This window comes from Filobasidium floriforme, assembly GCF_021052385.1.
Source record: "Filobasidium floriforme strain CBS 6241 chromosome Unknown HD553scaffold_10, whole genome shotgun sequence".
Lineage (NCBI taxonomy): Eukaryota > Fungi > Basidiomycota > Tremellomycetes > Filobasidiales > Filobasidiaceae > Filobasidium > Filobasidium floriforme.
Window position 1 is genome coordinate 826,254 of NW_025763631.1, and position 14,956 is coordinate 841,209.

The 14,956-nt window shown below is 53.9% G+C and overlaps 5 protein-coding genes across 5 annotated transcripts; 4 read left to right on the forward strand and 1 right to left on the reverse strand.

Annotated features, from left to right (window-relative positions):
• Positions 1-119: 119 nt before the first annotated feature.
• HD553DRAFT_311097 (vesicle transport protein) lies at positions 120-1,165 on the reverse strand. The gene is made up of 7 exons (XM_046179921.1): positions 1,069-1,165; positions 957-1,004; positions 850-893; positions 663-769; positions 521-592; positions 353-434; positions 120-265 (listed from the first exon to the last, which is right to left on the reverse strand). Exons 1-7 carry the CDS (start codon positions 1,088-1,090, stop codon positions 224-226), a joined length of 417 nt encoding a protein of 138 aa, XP_046036957.1. The 5' UTR covers positions 1,091-1,165; the 3' UTR covers positions 120-223.
• Positions 1,166-1,424: 259 nt separating this feature from the next.
• Positions 1,425-2,351, forward strand: HD553DRAFT_328745 (density-regulated protein DRP1; the record flags this gene model as incomplete). Its single annotated transcript, XM_046181889.1, has 5 exons — positions 1,425-1,587; positions 1,672-1,793; positions 1,870-2,070; positions 2,193-2,255; positions 2,319-2,351. The coding sequence occupies 5 exons, from the start codon at positions 1,425-1,427 to the stop codon at positions 2,349-2,351; spliced, it is 582 nt and encodes a 193-aa protein (XP_046036958.1).
• A 518-nt stretch (positions 2,352-2,869) lies between these two features.
• Positions 2,870-6,806, forward strand: HD553DRAFT_27099 (uncharacterized protein). Its single transcript, XM_046177688.1, has 7 exons — positions 2,870-3,656; positions 3,738-3,799; positions 3,860-4,106; positions 4,173-4,283; positions 4,361-4,817; positions 4,882-4,909; positions 4,989-6,806. The coding sequence occupies exons 1-7, from the start codon at positions 3,162-3,164 to the stop codon at positions 6,688-6,690; spliced, it is 3,102 nt and encodes a 1,033-aa protein (XP_046036959.1). The 5' UTR covers positions 2,870-3,161; the 3' UTR covers positions 6,691-6,806.
• A 1,845-nt stretch (positions 6,807-8,651) lies between these two features.
• HD553DRAFT_271701 (uncharacterized protein) lies at positions 8,652-10,441 on the forward strand (the record flags this gene model as incomplete). The annotated part of the gene is made up of 7 exons (XM_046177725.1): positions 8,652-8,962; positions 9,039-9,095; positions 9,166-9,237; positions 9,305-9,398; positions 9,467-9,645; positions 9,723-9,962; positions 10,039-10,441. 7 exons carry the CDS (start codon positions 8,652-8,654, stop codon positions 10,439-10,441), a joined length of 1,356 nt encoding a protein of 451 aa, XP_046036960.1.
• A 523-nt stretch (positions 10,442-10,964) lies between these two features.
• HD553DRAFT_295900 (MCM2/3/5 family-domain-containing protein) lies at positions 10,965-14,940 on the forward strand. Its single transcript, XM_046178500.1, has 13 exons — positions 10,965-11,144; positions 11,217-11,397; positions 11,471-12,261; positions 12,326-12,397; positions 12,468-12,644; positions 12,718-13,322; positions 13,389-13,504; positions 13,572-13,665; positions 13,733-14,008; positions 14,069-14,353; positions 14,424-14,444; positions 14,506-14,577; positions 14,641-14,940. The coding sequence occupies exons 1-13, from the start codon at positions 11,042-11,044 to the stop codon at positions 14,833-14,835; spliced, it is 2,988 nt and encodes a 995-aa protein (XP_046036961.1). The 5' UTR covers positions 10,965-11,041; the 3' UTR covers positions 14,836-14,940.
• The last annotated feature ends 16 nt before the right edge of the window (positions 14,941-14,956 follow it).

A 14,956-nucleotide genomic window follows, 5' to 3' on the forward strand; every position in this document is an offset into this window, starting at 1 on the left:
GCGCCTCCTCCTTCTTCAAATGGAAAAGAAACCTGTCTGTCCATGAGTCCGTTCTCAAGAGAGAGTCTCGAGAGGAGTCCCTGGCGACAGACCTGAAAAGCGTCTGCATGCATCAGGAGATTGAGCTTATTCATGTGTTTGTTCCTGCATTCTTGTTCATATACGGGATACATTTCTGGCCGACCCCCAAGTTGAAGTTCGCTCTGATGACCTGTCCGTCTTCTTAAACCGCACTCTGCCTTACGCCTGCTACCCGGTCGACGAGCTGCGAAAAGGGAAACTTAGTGAGCTAAAAAGTCCTCGCCGGCAGACCAGGAAGTCAGGGTGTCGATTTTCGTGCGAATAGACTTACCCCTCGGATGTATGGCAAGGAGAGGAAAGTGCCGATAAAAGGTAGTTGACGCAAGAAATTTAGAATGACGGGGAAGAAGTCGCTGTGTACCGGATATGACATGCAGAAATAGTCACGCGATCAGTAGAGGATTTTGGTGCAAGGAATCACTGGCCAAAAGAGACTAACCCGAATAGACCCATGAACCCAACGGCTTCTACGAGTACTCCAATGATAGGGTATTTGAGGAAGACCAAGACCCTGAATTGAATGTGAACGAAATTCGTCAGCATCTCAAATATTCGCCATCAACCGGTTTCCTCAAGCTTACACCCCACCGAAGAAACAGACCGTCCCCCTGAGCTTCTGTTTCCGGCTGAAGAAGTAAAAGGTCTTGGTCGGTCCGATAATCAGCGGGAGTCCGGCGATGAAGAGGATCTATGATCGGTCGGGGACGTGGAATGTTCAGCTCAAGCTCGATTGTAGGTTCCATGTCGTCAGAGAGTTCGGAAACTTACGTTGCCCAGAGCAAGGAGAGCTCCGTCGAAGAAGAGCATGACCCCTAGAAATCCAAAGGTTCAATATTCTGAGTCGAGTGGAACATCGGATGATCTGGAATTCTCACCTAGGAACATGAAGAACATGCCGAAAGACACGAGGGCAATTCCGATCTCTGTTCATCGGGGACCAGCGTAAGCTATCCCTCGCGGCCGACTTCAAAACGGGATTCGACTGACTCTGCGCATCTGTGAGCCACATCTTGAGATTATAGTTGACTGAGGTAGATGATGGGGCTCGAGGACGTGGCCGAGTTGACAAGCTAAAGAAGTTGTCGAGCTGAACACACCTTGAATTCAACCTTGAAGACAGCGAGCGCCCCGATGCACAAGATATGCGTTTTCGAGGTTGAAAGGGGAGGTAGTCGATGACGTGTTTATGCGTTTTGCGTGTCAAGAGCGATTTGACGGGCAGCGGGCAGGCTCATCAGAGTTTCAACGACAAAATGTGCATCTTTGATCTTTGAGCTTTGACGGGCATCTACAACTAGATCATCGCTTCATTATCACCACTAAATCTTGAGCATTTCATCATCATGTCAGCCGCCGCCGGACCCTCAACCAAACCCGTGACCGTAGTCTACTGCAATGTCTGTTCGTTGCCCGCCGAGTACTGCGAGTTCGGGAGCAGCATCTCGAAATGCAAGACCTGGCTAGAAGAGCAGGATCCTCAGCTATTCGCCAAGCTATACGGAGAAGGTAAGCATCTTTCCCCACGTTCTTTTAAAGCGCCAGGTGACAAATCGATACTTATTGTGTACCCATCATGACCCTTTCGTAAAGACGCCATCAAGGAGAAGATCGGCACGCTATCGCTCAGCGCACAAGAAAAGCTAGAAGCCGAGGCTGACAAGGCCGAGCGAAAGGCTGAAAAGAGAGCAGAAACCGAGAAGAAGAAGAAGGCTGTCAGTAGCCACCATCCCTTTCGAGCTACCTTGCGCATATCTGACCTTCATTTTTGTCCACATTCGACTATAACAGGCCGCCAAGGTCACCATCAAACGAGAAGCCCGAACAAAGCGAAAGACGTTGACGTGTATTCATAACCTGGAAGCTTTCGGTATCGACTTGAAGAAGGCGGCCAAGTTTTTCGCTCAGCGTTTCGCAACGGGGTCAAGCGTGAGCAAGAACCCTCAAGGGCAGGACGAGATTGTCATTCAGGGTGATGTTTGGGAAGAGGTGGTGAGTGTCGACTGTCATCTTCGATGCCGATAGCAGCTGGTCTGGCGTTCTACACAACGGCATGACTTGACTTGACCTTGTATATGTGAGGCTAACCCTTCGTTTGCTTTTATGTCTCTTAGCGAGACTTGCTGATAGAACAAGCTGGGCCCCTAAAGGGAGTTCCATCGGATCAGATCGTCAAGGTGCGTTCTCGACTACGACCGGCTCATCGGAGATATTTTGCTGATCATAAATCGGGATTATAGGCGGAGGACAAGAAGAAGAAGTCCGAAGAATAAAGCAGAAAATGTGGTCCGCATGTCTGGCTCGAAACGATGATTCGTACGCTATGCGGGCGACGCGATCGCTCGAAAAGCAAGAAGATTGTTTTTACTGGAACGTTCATCTAATGCAATCTATCGGGATGACCCCTCCAATCGCTTTCAAGGCATCTTTTCAATTCGCTCAGCCCGATAGCTCTACGGCTCGTTCGTGATCGATACATCAGAAGGCAGCGTCTCGCCCGGTAAATCAATCTGCAAGGTGGCAGCCCCATCGAAGGGCTTGCCCTTTTCGTCACGTGATCAGTGAGCCATACGTCAATCGATTTGAAGCCGTGAAGACCGGTCCGTATATCCGTATTGAACGTTACAATGTGCACCGCCACTGATTCTCCACACCCAAGTTGATCAACGTCAAGTGACCAGAATCTTCACTCGTTCACGAAAACAGCAAGGGTTGCACAAGGGAATGTGTCTCGGTTTTCAAAATCGCCAGAATGATCGCACCATTCAACGCCGATCTCACCGAATTTCCACGCTAAAGACCTGTAAAGACCCCGGATGAAGCGGCCCACACGAGAATCCGTGCGCTAGGGGCCCCATCTTGCCCCATCTTGCCGGGCATATTCGATTCGAAAGTTTCCAAAGAAGGGACTTGTTGAATTTCGGACGGGCTACCGGTCCGGGGTAAGGTGGTTGAGGTCTGAAGTTCAGCCACAGGTTCTGTCGATCGAGACCTGCTGGACGTCTATATAAGGGCGCGCGCAAACGAGGTCTATCGAAGAACTTGACGATGTAGCTGAAGTATTCACCCCAAGTCAACCAAACATGTGGAGCTCAACACCCGCTCGCGCGGCTTACATACTCTTGCAACTGGCTCTCTGCAAGTTTCAGGTTGCAGAGGCCAACAATGACGGCAAAGCAACCAACAGCGACAACCTTTGCGTGGAGACCGACGGCTCTGGATCCGGCTTCTTGCTCGCGTCGCCGGACTCCACGACCACGATATACACCGACCCCGCTTCTCCCGCTGCCATTCACCATGTAGCGGCCTCATTCGCCCACGATCTACAATGTGTCGTCAAGGGGGCCAATGTCAATGTGAAGAACGTCAGTTCGATCGACGAACTTGGGTCTTCGGACGGCAGCAATTGTATCTTCTTTGGCGCGTTGGACAGTGGCAACCTGATCAGCCAGGTCGTCAATGCTACCAACATTGATGTTAGCGCCACTCGAGGACAGTGGGAGAGCTGGACTATTCAGCAAGGACAGCTGGCTCAAGCTGGAGGTCAAAATGTAACCGTGATGGCTGGTGCCGATAGGGTAGGTCGTGAAAAGGCGACGTTTCGCTTAGCTCTTGACCTCTGGCTAAAACCTCTTGGTTTCAATTTTCCCCTGTTGCAGCGAGGAGCAGCCTATGCAGCCTATACAGTCTCCGAAGAGAGTGGTGTTTCTCCTTGGTACTGGTGAGTCTTGACGTTCTGCTTGTCTTTCGCAGGCCCGAGCCTGATCATCCATTTCTGCAGGTGGGCCGATGTTCCCATAGTCACTCATTCGAGTCTGCAACTCAAGTCATGCTCCCACGGGTCTCCCGTGGTCCAGTACCGAGCCTTCTTCCTCAACGACGAGCAACCGGGTCTTACCCAGTGGGCAAACAAACACTTCAATTCGGGGCCTAATGACCCCCTTGGACAAAGTTTCTTGCCGTCGATGTACGGGAAGCTATTCGAGTTGATTCTGCGATTGAAGGCGAACATGCTCTGGCCCGCTATGGTCAGTGTTCCGAGGACCGAGTCTCTTCAACATTCCTGACTGACCACGGACCTTTTCCTTTCGTAGTGGGCGGACATGTTCGCTGTAGCTGGGCTGGACGGTCTGCCTAACAACGGCACCAATGGTATAGGGGCAGCTGGACCCAACCAGGTCTTGGCTGATGCTATGGGTATCGTCGTAAGTGTTGTCGCGCGCATCTATGGATTGTTCTGGACATTGGTTCACCCATTTTGTTACATCTGTTTCTGTCTTAGTACTCAACTTCTCACCAGGAGCCGATGGCTCGTAATACCCCAGAATGGTCGAAATACGGCAAAGGTGAATGGAACTACACCGTCAACGAGGAATTCCTCGACACCTTTTGGAAATACGGCGCGGAACGTGCCAAGGACTATGAGACCCTCTTTACAGTAGGAATGCGAGGAGACGGAGATCTTCCGCTTCCAGGAGCCAGCATTGAACGTCTGGAGAAGATCATGACCGATCAGCGTTCCATCATCTCGGAGGCGCACGGAGGGATCGCTGCGGAGAAGGTTCCTCAGGTCTTTGCCCTCTACAAAGAGGTTCAAGGATACTATGACACCGACGGCATGACAGTCCCGGACGACGTTACCTTGTTGTGGTCTGACGACAATTGGGGAAACATCCGAAGAGTTGGGCTCGCTAACGAGACTTCGCGAAGCGGAGGTGCTGCGCAATACTATCACTTAGGTACGAAGACTTAGACGTATATGAGACAGTCCGAACTTCTTGACTGACTTGATTAGTGTTACAGACTATGTCGGTGACCCTCGAAGCTACAAGTCAGTGCTACAACATGGCCTGTATCTCTGTATAACTTTCTGACTTGAGTTCGCTTGATTGATTTCGAATTATTTTCAGATGGGTTTCTACGATCTCGTTCATCAAGATGTGGGAGCAGCTGAACACTGCACAGAACATGGGCACCGATCGCATGTTGATCCTCAACGTCGGTGATCTCAAGCCTATCGAAGTCGCCACCACCCTCGGACTGTCCTTGGCTTATGAGGGTACCAAGTCCCTCGCGCCTACCAATGGGTCGGTCACTGGCGTATCCGCTTGGGTGCAGAAGTGGGCTCGTCGTACATTCCCCACTCTCGACGCCGCCAAGGTCGCCCACGTTGTCGAAGGCTACAACGCTCTGAACGCCAAGATCAAGCCGGAACTGGTCAACGCTTCCAGCTGGTCCCTCATCCAGTTTGATGAAGCTGAACGAGTCGAAGCCGAATGGCAGACGATCGTGGATATGGTCAACGACCTTCAAACTTCCGTTGGGGACGATCTCTACCCGGCCTTTTACCAATTGGTAGCTTACCCAGCTTTGGCGTCTGCCAACCTGAACCAACTCTACCTCGCCGTTGGCCGTTCCGTGTTGTATGCGAGCCAGGCGAGGACATCCGCCAACCTGTGGGCGGACAAGGCCAACGAGTATTTCGCCAAGGACGAAGCGCTCTCTGCTGGGTACCATCAATTGCTCGATTACAAGTGGGACGGTATGATGAGTCAGACGCACATCGGTTATCAATACTGGCAACAACCGATGCGAAACCAGCTCAACCCGGGCCCGGCTTCTTTGCAACACGATTACTGGCCTCTGCAAAGCTTGGGTCCGATGCGGATCACGATCCCCACATTGAAGGGCGCTTGGCCGGGTGATAACGGCTTCAACTGTGCGTTGGGATACAACTGTCCCGGACCAACTCTTTCTGGGTTGAGTCGATACAGCACTCGACCCGCTTGGGTGGATGTCAGCAGTGGATCGTGGATCGACTTCGAGTACACTGCCACTGCCAACGTCTCTTGGGTCAAGGTCTCCTCTGCGAGCGGCTCGATCGCTGGAGATGGGAGCACCGACGCCAGGGTGCACGTATCCATCGACTGGTCTCAAGTCCCTTCGAACGCTTCGGATACCGTCCACGGAGGTATCATGTTCGCTTCGAAACCGAACGATCACCCTCAGACCGTGGTCAACGTCACTGTCGTGGCGGATACCAGGACGGTCGACACGTCCTCAGCCAAGGCTGGCTCGTTCATCGGCGGGGCGAACTACGTTGCTATGCACGCGACCAACGCTACCGTCAAGAACAACATCGACAACGTCACTTGGACCGAGTTGCCTCATTACGGTCTCACCGGGAACGCCTTGGTCGACCTTCCTCCTACTCACGCATTCTACGCGGCCGGAGAGGGTCCCTCGCTGGAGTTCGACTTTTACAGCCAGGTTCCAGCTGCAAACTTGAACTGTACGATGTTCTTCGGTCCCTTTGAATCGTACCACCGTGGCAATCCCTTCCAATACGCCGTCAGCCTGGATGGGTCCGAGCCGGTCGTGCAACAACCCATTCCTGTACCCAAGAACGCCGGGTCTGAGCCTTCGGACTGGACGGGCGTCGTTGCTTCAAGCATCAGGAAGAGTACGACCATGTTCAACGGTACTTCTACGGCTCCGGGTTGGCACATGTTGAAGGTCTACAACATGGTGCCGGGGATGGTCTTGGAGACGGTCGTCTGTGGTGAATACCCGTTGACCAGTCTTCCGCCTCCTCAGAGTTACCGGCTCTAGGCAAAAGGAACGCCGTAATTATCTGGCTCACTAACAAATCGAATGAACTTGTACAAAGAAGGGAAAAATAGTTGATCGTCATAATTTCATGATAATGCAAATATCTGTGCTGTATCCTGTCTCTGCGTTGTTGGCAACTGAAACCCCATCGAGGTCGGAGGTAAACTTACGTAAGGCTTCGGGATCTCTTCCGGGGGGCGGTGTCGGTCTACCTAGCCGAAAGTGAGACGACGATGACAATCCACGAGTCTAGCAAGTCTAGCTAGTCTAGTGGATCTAGTGATCGATAGTGATCTAAGTATCACAACGATAGCAACGATCTAATCACACCTATTCATAGCCGTACAGGTTCGGTATAGAAGGCATAGAACAGCCGTCAACGTGTCAACAAGGTTCAAAGGGACCCGGACGTTTCTCAGCTGTGGCCCGATCCACCAACAACGTTCGCCGATCCCTCGGTCAACACAGCACAGCACGTAGAGCAGGACCACGGATGATCGCAGAAGAGACCACTCGTTGTCGATCCCTTTCAAACGAATCGAGGTCGATCAACGACACTCAGCTCTCAGATCAAGATCTCTGTCTAAGCGAGCTCAGGTTGCCCTTCTCGTCGACCCCCAAATAACGAGACGATCATCCGAGACTCCCATTGACTTCCCCTTCATTTCAACATGGTCGCATGGGATATTAATCGATTACTCTCCTGGGTCTCACCCGAAGACGAAGAACCGACTCCCACATCATCCACTTCCCAGTCCACTCTCGCATCTTCCGACTCGCCAGCTTTAGACCCGAATTTGGCGTTATCTCGTAGCAAGACCACCGATCCGTCGAGCGATAGTATCGGTCTGGGAAGAGCTCGAGCGCTATCCCGACCGCAATATATGCGGAGTTCCACGTTGAGGACGATCGAAGAGGGGGAATCGCCTTATGGGAGCTTCTTGAGTCGGAGTAGCTCGTTCCCACCCATGGGTGCTGGAGGGAGTCCGATGTTGGGGCCTGTAAATGGCGGTACAGGCGCGGCAGGAGGTGGGAACGGTAGAGGAGGATCGTGCGGCGGGTCGAAGAACCGGATACCTTCTCTGAGTCTACTCGGGAGTCGGAGAGGATCCAAGGATTCTCACATCAGCATCACCGAGGAGGACGAGGACCAGGTTGAATTTGGTATCGGGATGGATGGACAGGACGACCACGATCTCGAACGGGTCAACACCGAGAACCCCAGGCATCGATCAACGATATCCTCTTCTTCCTCATCTCTTCACCGAGTACGTACTCCCGAAGCGAACGCGGGACCCGGTCCGTCATCGACGATTCTCTCTGGAGAGAGGGGCAAAGGCCCCCACTCCCCCTCACCTTCTCCAGGCCGGGTCGAACGGCGAAGAAAGGCCGGTGTTCTGAACCGGGTCGGCAGTGGTAGTGGGGAAGGATCGTCAAGAGATTCAAGCCCGAGTAAAGTCTCCACATCCGTCGGACAAGCAAAGACGAGGGCTCAACGAGGGATGTTAGGGGAGCGACAGATGGAGGTGAATCTACGGGATCAGGTCCAGACGGAGCTAGGGCTGCGGGACGATGCGAGAGGGAATGGGAAGGGGAAAGGCAGGTTGATGGAGGTGGATGATAGTTCGGATGAAGACTGCCAGGACCAATTGACCGGGATAGGGATGGCAGCAGGGGCTCACGGGAAGGAGCATCATCGGCATAAGAGGTTAAAGGTTCTGGTTTTAGACCAGGATCAAGATCAAGAGAGAAACGAGAAGACGGTAGCTCCGGATCCGGTCATCTTGCGGTCACCAGGTTCTAGATCTGGGCGACGGAAACGAGGACTCTCGGGAGGACGTACGCATGACGTGGCTGTGGCGGAGTCGGGGTCTGTCAAATCCCGACGGTCGAGTCGATCGAGCGCGACCCGGCCTGATCGAGGTCATGGTCAGGATCATGGCTACATGCCGGATCTCAGTATGGACGCGGACGAGAGGACGAGGTTGTTAGGCCCGCCCGACCTTCAACTGCCTTCCGTCCCATCCCCCCATCCGCATAATGTCGACTTGGAAGGAAAGCCAGCGTCATCCTCATCGTCGGCCGAGATCGCTATCGAACCGGGATCGGCGGAAGAACGAGCGATCCTCGACGCAGACTCGGAAACGCCAGAAGAAGGGGTCTGGTACCGCGGTCCGCTGTTCGAAGCGGGTTGGAAGTTGGGATTGATGTTCCTCTTGTTTACGGGGGTGATCGTTGGGGTCGGGTGGTTTGCCCTGCCAGCGATGGATCCGTGAGTTTCCCCCGGGATGGTTTCGTGATGTGGTCATCGATTGGCAGGGCTGATGGGACGAACTTTCATGACATAGGGCGGACAAGGCTGCTTTGCGGCTGCCTAGGTCGTTCCAGGACTTGCAGACCCTCAAGTAAGCGGGCGAATCAGGGTGACACTATGATGATCGATATGCTAACGCGCTCCCGCATCCCTATTCACAGCACCTTGTTCCAAAAGTACAAGAGCAACTACCCAATCCGGATCTTGACAGTCGGATGTGCTGCTTACCTCTAGTGAGTCTCGCCAGCCAGACAGCGATGATCCTGCATGATATGCTCAACCTATCGGATGCCTGCGCAGCGTCCAGATGTTCTCCTTGCCCGGGTCGATGTACATTTCCATCTTGTTCGGAGCGGCGTACGGTGTCTTCTATGGCTTGATCTTGAGTTGCCTGGTGAGTGTCATACAAGTCGTAGTCCGCGAGAAGATGATCACCAGACTGACCCGGAGACCCGTCCGTAGTGCGAATCGTTCGGAGCGTTGTTATGCTATGCCCTGTCGGCAGTCGTGGGACCACCGTTGTTGACGATCCCTTCATATCGACAACGATTGGAAGCTTGGCGTTCCAAGATCATGGGCGATCCGACCAAGGGCGAGGCCGTCACTTGGGACGGGGTGTTTGCGTTCCTGATCGTACTCAGGTGAGCCTTCCTCTAGACTGCCTTTGTATGTTTCATCTGAGATTGGACCGCTCATATATTCCCCCGTCACGCAACAGAATCTCCCCCTTCCCTCCACACTGGGTCGCCAATGTCGTCGCCCCACACCTGGACATCTCCCCTATCCTCTTCTGGTGTGCGTGTTTCATCGGAATCGGACCCGTCTCCGTCATCCATGTGACGATCGGGTCCGGACTGGACAAGATGACTTCGGCCGAAGATTTCCATATCTTGAGTCTGAGGAACGTCTTGGGGTTGATCGGCATCGGGGTGGCGGTGATGATCCCCACGGCTTTAAAGTGAGTCGAGGTCGATGTCCCTGAAGTCGCTGGGGATGGGCGTAGACTGATATGAGATCGGGTTGTGCGACACTAGACGGATCTTCAAGAAGGATCTCTCTGGCTTGGGAGAGAACGAGGCCGTGCTCCACAAAGCGCATATCCACGTCCACGACGTCTCCCCCGACTCCGAGCTCGGCTCGCATACCGAACCGCAACGACGTGGGCATGGCGAGACTTCCTCGATGTCCGGCTCGGAGGGGTCCGATTCTGGTCATGAATACAGTTACGATCCCGAACGGGACGTCGATGCTGGGTTGGGGTTGATCTCACCCAACGTACTGAATCGGGAAGGGTATTACTGGTCCTCTGCAAAAAAGGGACGGGGGAAAGGGGGAGAGTACATGGATCTCGACGAGGCGTTGAGTATCATACAACAAGAGGAAGAGCACGTGAGTCCCTCAGATCTGAACAGTCTTGCTGGCTATTGGAAGATGTAATCTGACGCGGTGTCTACGCCGAACGGAGCAGGAAATCTTGGCGGTCGCTTATCCGGGAGATACGGCCGAATCCGTCATCGGTTTGTATCAGCGCGAGGCGGCTGCGGCAGGGAATGAGCTCGCAGACGAAGGTACCGGGTCGGAAGGGGAAGAAGAACGCCGGCAAGGCGGTGGCGGACTGCTGGCTGGGCTCGGTGCGTCGTTGGGGAGGAGTTCGGGATACGGGACGATGCAGGACGATGATGTCGAGAGCGGGTTGTCGGATGACGAGGTGGAGATGAGAAGGAGACGGGGGAAGAGGTGGTGGCAAGTGTGGCGGCGGTGACGATGCGTTGTAAAAGAGAAGAGAAGACGGTTGTAATACTCCATACCCATGGCATCAATCCCGCTTTCCCACGCGTCTCCCCAAACGCGAGATTGATTGAATCGCGTCCGTCGTTCGTCGTGTCGCGCGTCGCTGTTTGCGAAATGGCAACCTCGACCTGAGCTCTTCGTCAACAAAACAATTTGGAGCAGGCGTAGAAGTTGGTAATCGCAACGCATACACCTAGACAACTTGTCACTCGCCACTAGCCTTACCGTAACCCTCTTGCCTGAGCCATGTCCTCGCCTCCCATCGAATTTCCCTCGAGTAGTCGAGCTGGAACGCCCAACGCCGAGCGAATCAATGCGGCAGCTCGATCGTCAGGATTTCATACCCCAGGTGAGGTTTTCGGCTCTCGCTTGTTCATCCATGTACGTTGTCCCTGATACACCGTATGTTTGATTATCCCAGGATATGGAGGCATGCCTGCGACATCTTCCCCTCTGGCGTTCCCTTCATCCGAGCTCGGCTCGAGCGCAAGGCGGGCGACTGGATCGAGGGCGGGAGCAGGACCCAGCCAGCTGTCTAGCGACGGCGGGCTCTTCCGTAGTCCCGCTGTGAGACGGACTCAGGAACCTCTCTTCTTTCCAGGGTCAGTGAATTCTTTCTTGTTCGGTTCTAACGAAAAAGTATGAAGCTGATGTAGCTCGAGTCGCTCTCGATAGATCGGGAGGTTCGACGCCCAGACGATCCCGTCGTGGAGACATCCACTCTTCGCTCCCTTTCTCGTCCCCCTCGGTCCGACCACGAAGAGACCAAGAAGCTCCTGTCGATGGTACACCCGTCGCCGCCCGTTCTTCTTCTCCACCGATCGGGGCCAACTTTGGTCTCACCTCGGAGATGGATGCACCTACCCTAAGCATGGCTGGCTCGGGACCCGATGGGAACGAGAACATGAACGGCGAAGCGGCCGATGGGACGGACGGGAAGTTCATCTGGGGGACCACTGTTGCCCTTCAAGAGAGCATGAACCTCTTCACGGACTTTCTCAGAAACTTTAAACCCAAGTATCGGGCGAGTTATAACAAGGTGGCCAAGACCGCTAGCGAGGACGAAGACGATGCGTTTGCTCCTCCTCCTCCCCCTCCGAACGCCTTGTACGACAACCTCAGCAACGTCAAGGCCAACGAGACTCTGTACTTGACGTACCTCCGGACGATGCGGTTGACCCAGCAGACCAACCTGAACTTGGATTCCCTCAACCTGCTCTCTTATCCTCCGACCAAAAAGCTCTACCATCAACTGATCGCTTACCCGCAAGAGGTCATCCCTATCATGGATCAAGTGCTCAAGGACCTCATGATCGAGCTCGCCAACGAGGATGCTGAGGGCAAGGAAGAAGGATTGGAGAGGGACTTGTTGGTGGAGGATGCTAGGGAGATGGCGGCCAGGGTGTACAAGGTCAGGCCGTTTGGAGGGGAGAGGAGCGTGAATATGAGGGACCTCAACCCGGGTGGTCAGTAACGCAGCGAGCTCCAAGGCGTTATATTGAGCGTGACTGATCAAGACGAAAACTGTAGATACCGACAAGTTGGTCTCGATCAAGGGTCTCGTGATCCGTGCGACCCCGGTCATCCCCGACATGAAGCTCGGTAGGTCACCTATTCAGAAGCATCATACACATCCTTGCGTCCTAATCGCCTGACCGTCTTCGTATCACAGCCTTCTTCCGATGCATGGTCTGTCAACACACGCAACAAGAAGAGATCGACCGAGGTAGGATCAACGAGCCGAACAAGTGTCCCCGAGAACAGTGTGGGGCGCAGGGGACGATGAGCTTGATCCACAATCGGTCCGAGTTTGCCGACAAGCAGGTTGTCAGGTTACAAGAGACTCCTGGTGAGCAGGTTATGCAAGAAAAAAGTGCAGGTGATGGATGTAGATGCTAAACACGTTACGTTGCTGGGATTAGATGTGGTCCCCGATGGTCAGACGCCTCATACGGTATCACTCTGCGCCTACGACGAGCTCGTCGATTTAGTCAAGCCCGGTGATAGGGTGACCGTGACGGGAATCTTCCGTTCGATCCCCGTGCGGCTCAACCCCCGTCAACGGTCGATCAAGGCCTTGTTCAAGACCTACGTTGATGTCGTCCACGTCAAGAGGACCAACGTCGCGAGGATGGGGTACGACCCGACGACGAGGGGCAGCGAAGGTCGACCCCCGGGGATCGGAGTCGGTGGAGAGGATGATGAAGAGGAAGGGCTCAGCGCTGCCGATCGGGCCGCGATGCAGGAAGACGGTCAACCCGTCCAACCCGCTTCGGCCAATGCCGAGATGGAACAAAAGTTGATCGAGCTGTCGACTCGACACGATATTTACGACTTGCTCTCGCGATCGATGGCGCCTTCGATCTGGGAGATGGATGATGTGAAGAAGGGAATTTTGCTGCAGCTGTTCGGCGGTACCAACAAGAGTATCGCCAGGGGTGGTGGTGGCGGAGGACCTCGGTACCGAGGAGATATCAACATTCTCATGGTCGGAGACCCCGGTACTTCCAAGTCGCAAATTCTGCAGGTCAGTGTGTTGCAGCGTGATCAAGCTCTCGAGATGTCAACGTGCTCATTCGTCCTTGACTTGCAGTATGTCCACAAGATTGCTCCTCGAGGGGTCTACACTTCCGGGAAGGGGTCCTCGGCCGTCGGTCTTACGGCGTACATCACCCGAGATCCCGACTCCAAGCAGCTCGTATTGGAAAGGTAAGCTCGCTGATTGCGATAGACTGTCAGTTGATGCCAGACTGAGGCGAAGCCTTCCGTCTTGCAGTGGAGCTTTGGTTCTGTCTGATGGAGGCGTCTGCTGCATCGACGAGTTTGACAAGATGAGCGATGCTACCCGAAGTGTCCTGCACGAAGTCATGGTACGTCCTCGTAATCTGCCAGTCAGCAAAAGGAAATCTCGCTGAAGAACAACGCTGCTCTTTGTAGGAACAACAAACCGTGTCTATCGCCAAGGCTGGAATCATCACCACCCTCAATGCCCGAACTTCCATCTTGGCCGCAGCGAACCCCGTCAATTCGAAGTACAACCCTCGTCTGCCCATCCCGGCCAACATTGACCTACCTCCTACTTTGATCTCGCGATTCGACTTGCTCTACCTCGTCTTGGACAAGATCGACGAGGTCAGTGACAGACGCTTGGCCAAGCATTTAGTCAGCCTCTACCTCGAGGATAGGCCCGATGCGAGCGGACAGGATATTCTGGTGCGTGCCAACTCGTTCAGTCCTCATACGTTCGTCGCACTAAAAAAGCTCGCCTTACAGCCCGTCGAAACCTTGACCGCCTACATCACCTATGCCAGATCGAGGATTCATCCCGTCTTGACCGAAGAAGCCTCGGACGCCCTCGTCAAGTCGTACGTCGAGATGCGCAAGGTCGGGGAAGACATTCGAACGCAAGAGAGGAGGATCACCGCCACCACTCGACAACTCGAGAGCATGATTCGTCTTTCGGAAGCTCATGCGCGTATGCGATTCTCGGAGCGGGTCGAAATGCAGGACGTCAAGGAGGCGTTCAGGTTGATCAGGGATGCTATTCGAGAGAGTGCTGTGAGTTTGAGAGGATACGTAACGTTTCGTGGTCGTGAATGAAAACTGACACTATGCTTTATTGCTACAGACGGATCCTATCACTGGACAGGTAAGCGACAGTGCCGAAGTGCCTTCAAAAGGCCAAAGACTTACACGCATTCTTGGAACAGATCGATTTGGACCTCATCACCACCGGTGCGGGTCAGCAGCAACGTCGCCTGCGCGGAGATCTTAAACGAGAGGTAAGTCCAGAGCGATTGGAAAGTGCTGCGACGACGGTTACTGATCGCTTCGTGCTACTACAGGTCTTGTCCATGCTCGAAGCGAGCGGCAGAGCCGGTCTACCATGGACCCGTGCGGTCAAGTCGCTCGAAGAACAGTCATCTGTCCCGGTCGATCAGGCCGAATTCAACGAGGTTATCAGGACGCTCGAGCACGAGGGTGCGATCAAGGTCGTCGGCGCTGGGGAACGACGGACGATCAAGCGGATCTCCGACTAGACATCCTGAGATTTACGGGTTACATTCATTCCTTGTTGTCATCTCTCACTGTACGCGTCCGTTCTAATAATGGTTGTATGGTTATTTATCGATTGGTGCAAGTGATATTGCAGATACTTCT

Excerpts from the sequence above, each read along its gene's own strand:
- HD553DRAFT_27099 (XM_046177688.1), top strand. The coding sequence starts at position 3,162 with ATGTGGAGCTCAACACCCGCTCGCGCGGCTTACATACTCTTGCAACTG. Across the intron at positions 3,800-3,859 it reads GGTGTTTCTCCTTGGTACTG|GTGGGCCGATGTTCCCATAG; the intron begins GTGAGTCTTGAC and ends CCATTTCTGCAG. Across the intron at positions 4,107-4,172 it reads ACATGCTCTGGCCCGCTATG|TGGGCGGACATGTTCGCTGT; the intron begins GTCAGTGTTCCG and ends TTCCTTTCGTAG.
- HD553DRAFT_295900 (XM_046178500.1), top strand. The coding sequence starts at position 11,042 with ATGTCCTCGCCTCCCATCGAATTTCCCTCGAGTAGTCGAGCTGGAACG. Across the intron at positions 11,145-11,216 it reads GTCAGGATTTCATACCCCAG|GATATGGAGGCATGCCTGCG; the intron begins GTGAGGTTTTCG and ends TGATTATCCCAG. Across the intron at positions 14,354-14,423 it reads ATGCTATTCGAGAGAGTGCT|ACGGATCCTATCACTGGACA; the intron begins GTGAGTTTGAGA and ends TTATTGCTACAG.
- HD553DRAFT_311097 (XM_046179921.1), bottom strand. The coding sequence starts at position 1,090 with ATGTGGCTCACAGATGCGCAGA. Across the intron at positions 770-849 it reads CTCTCCTTGCTCTGGGCAAC|ATCCTCTTCATCGCCGGACT; the intron begins GTAAGTTTCCGA and ends GACCGATCATAG. Across the intron at positions 266-352 it reads CCTTGCCATACATCCGAGGG|CTCGTCGACCGGGTAGCAGG; the intron begins GTAAGTCTATTC and ends CCCTTTTCGCAG.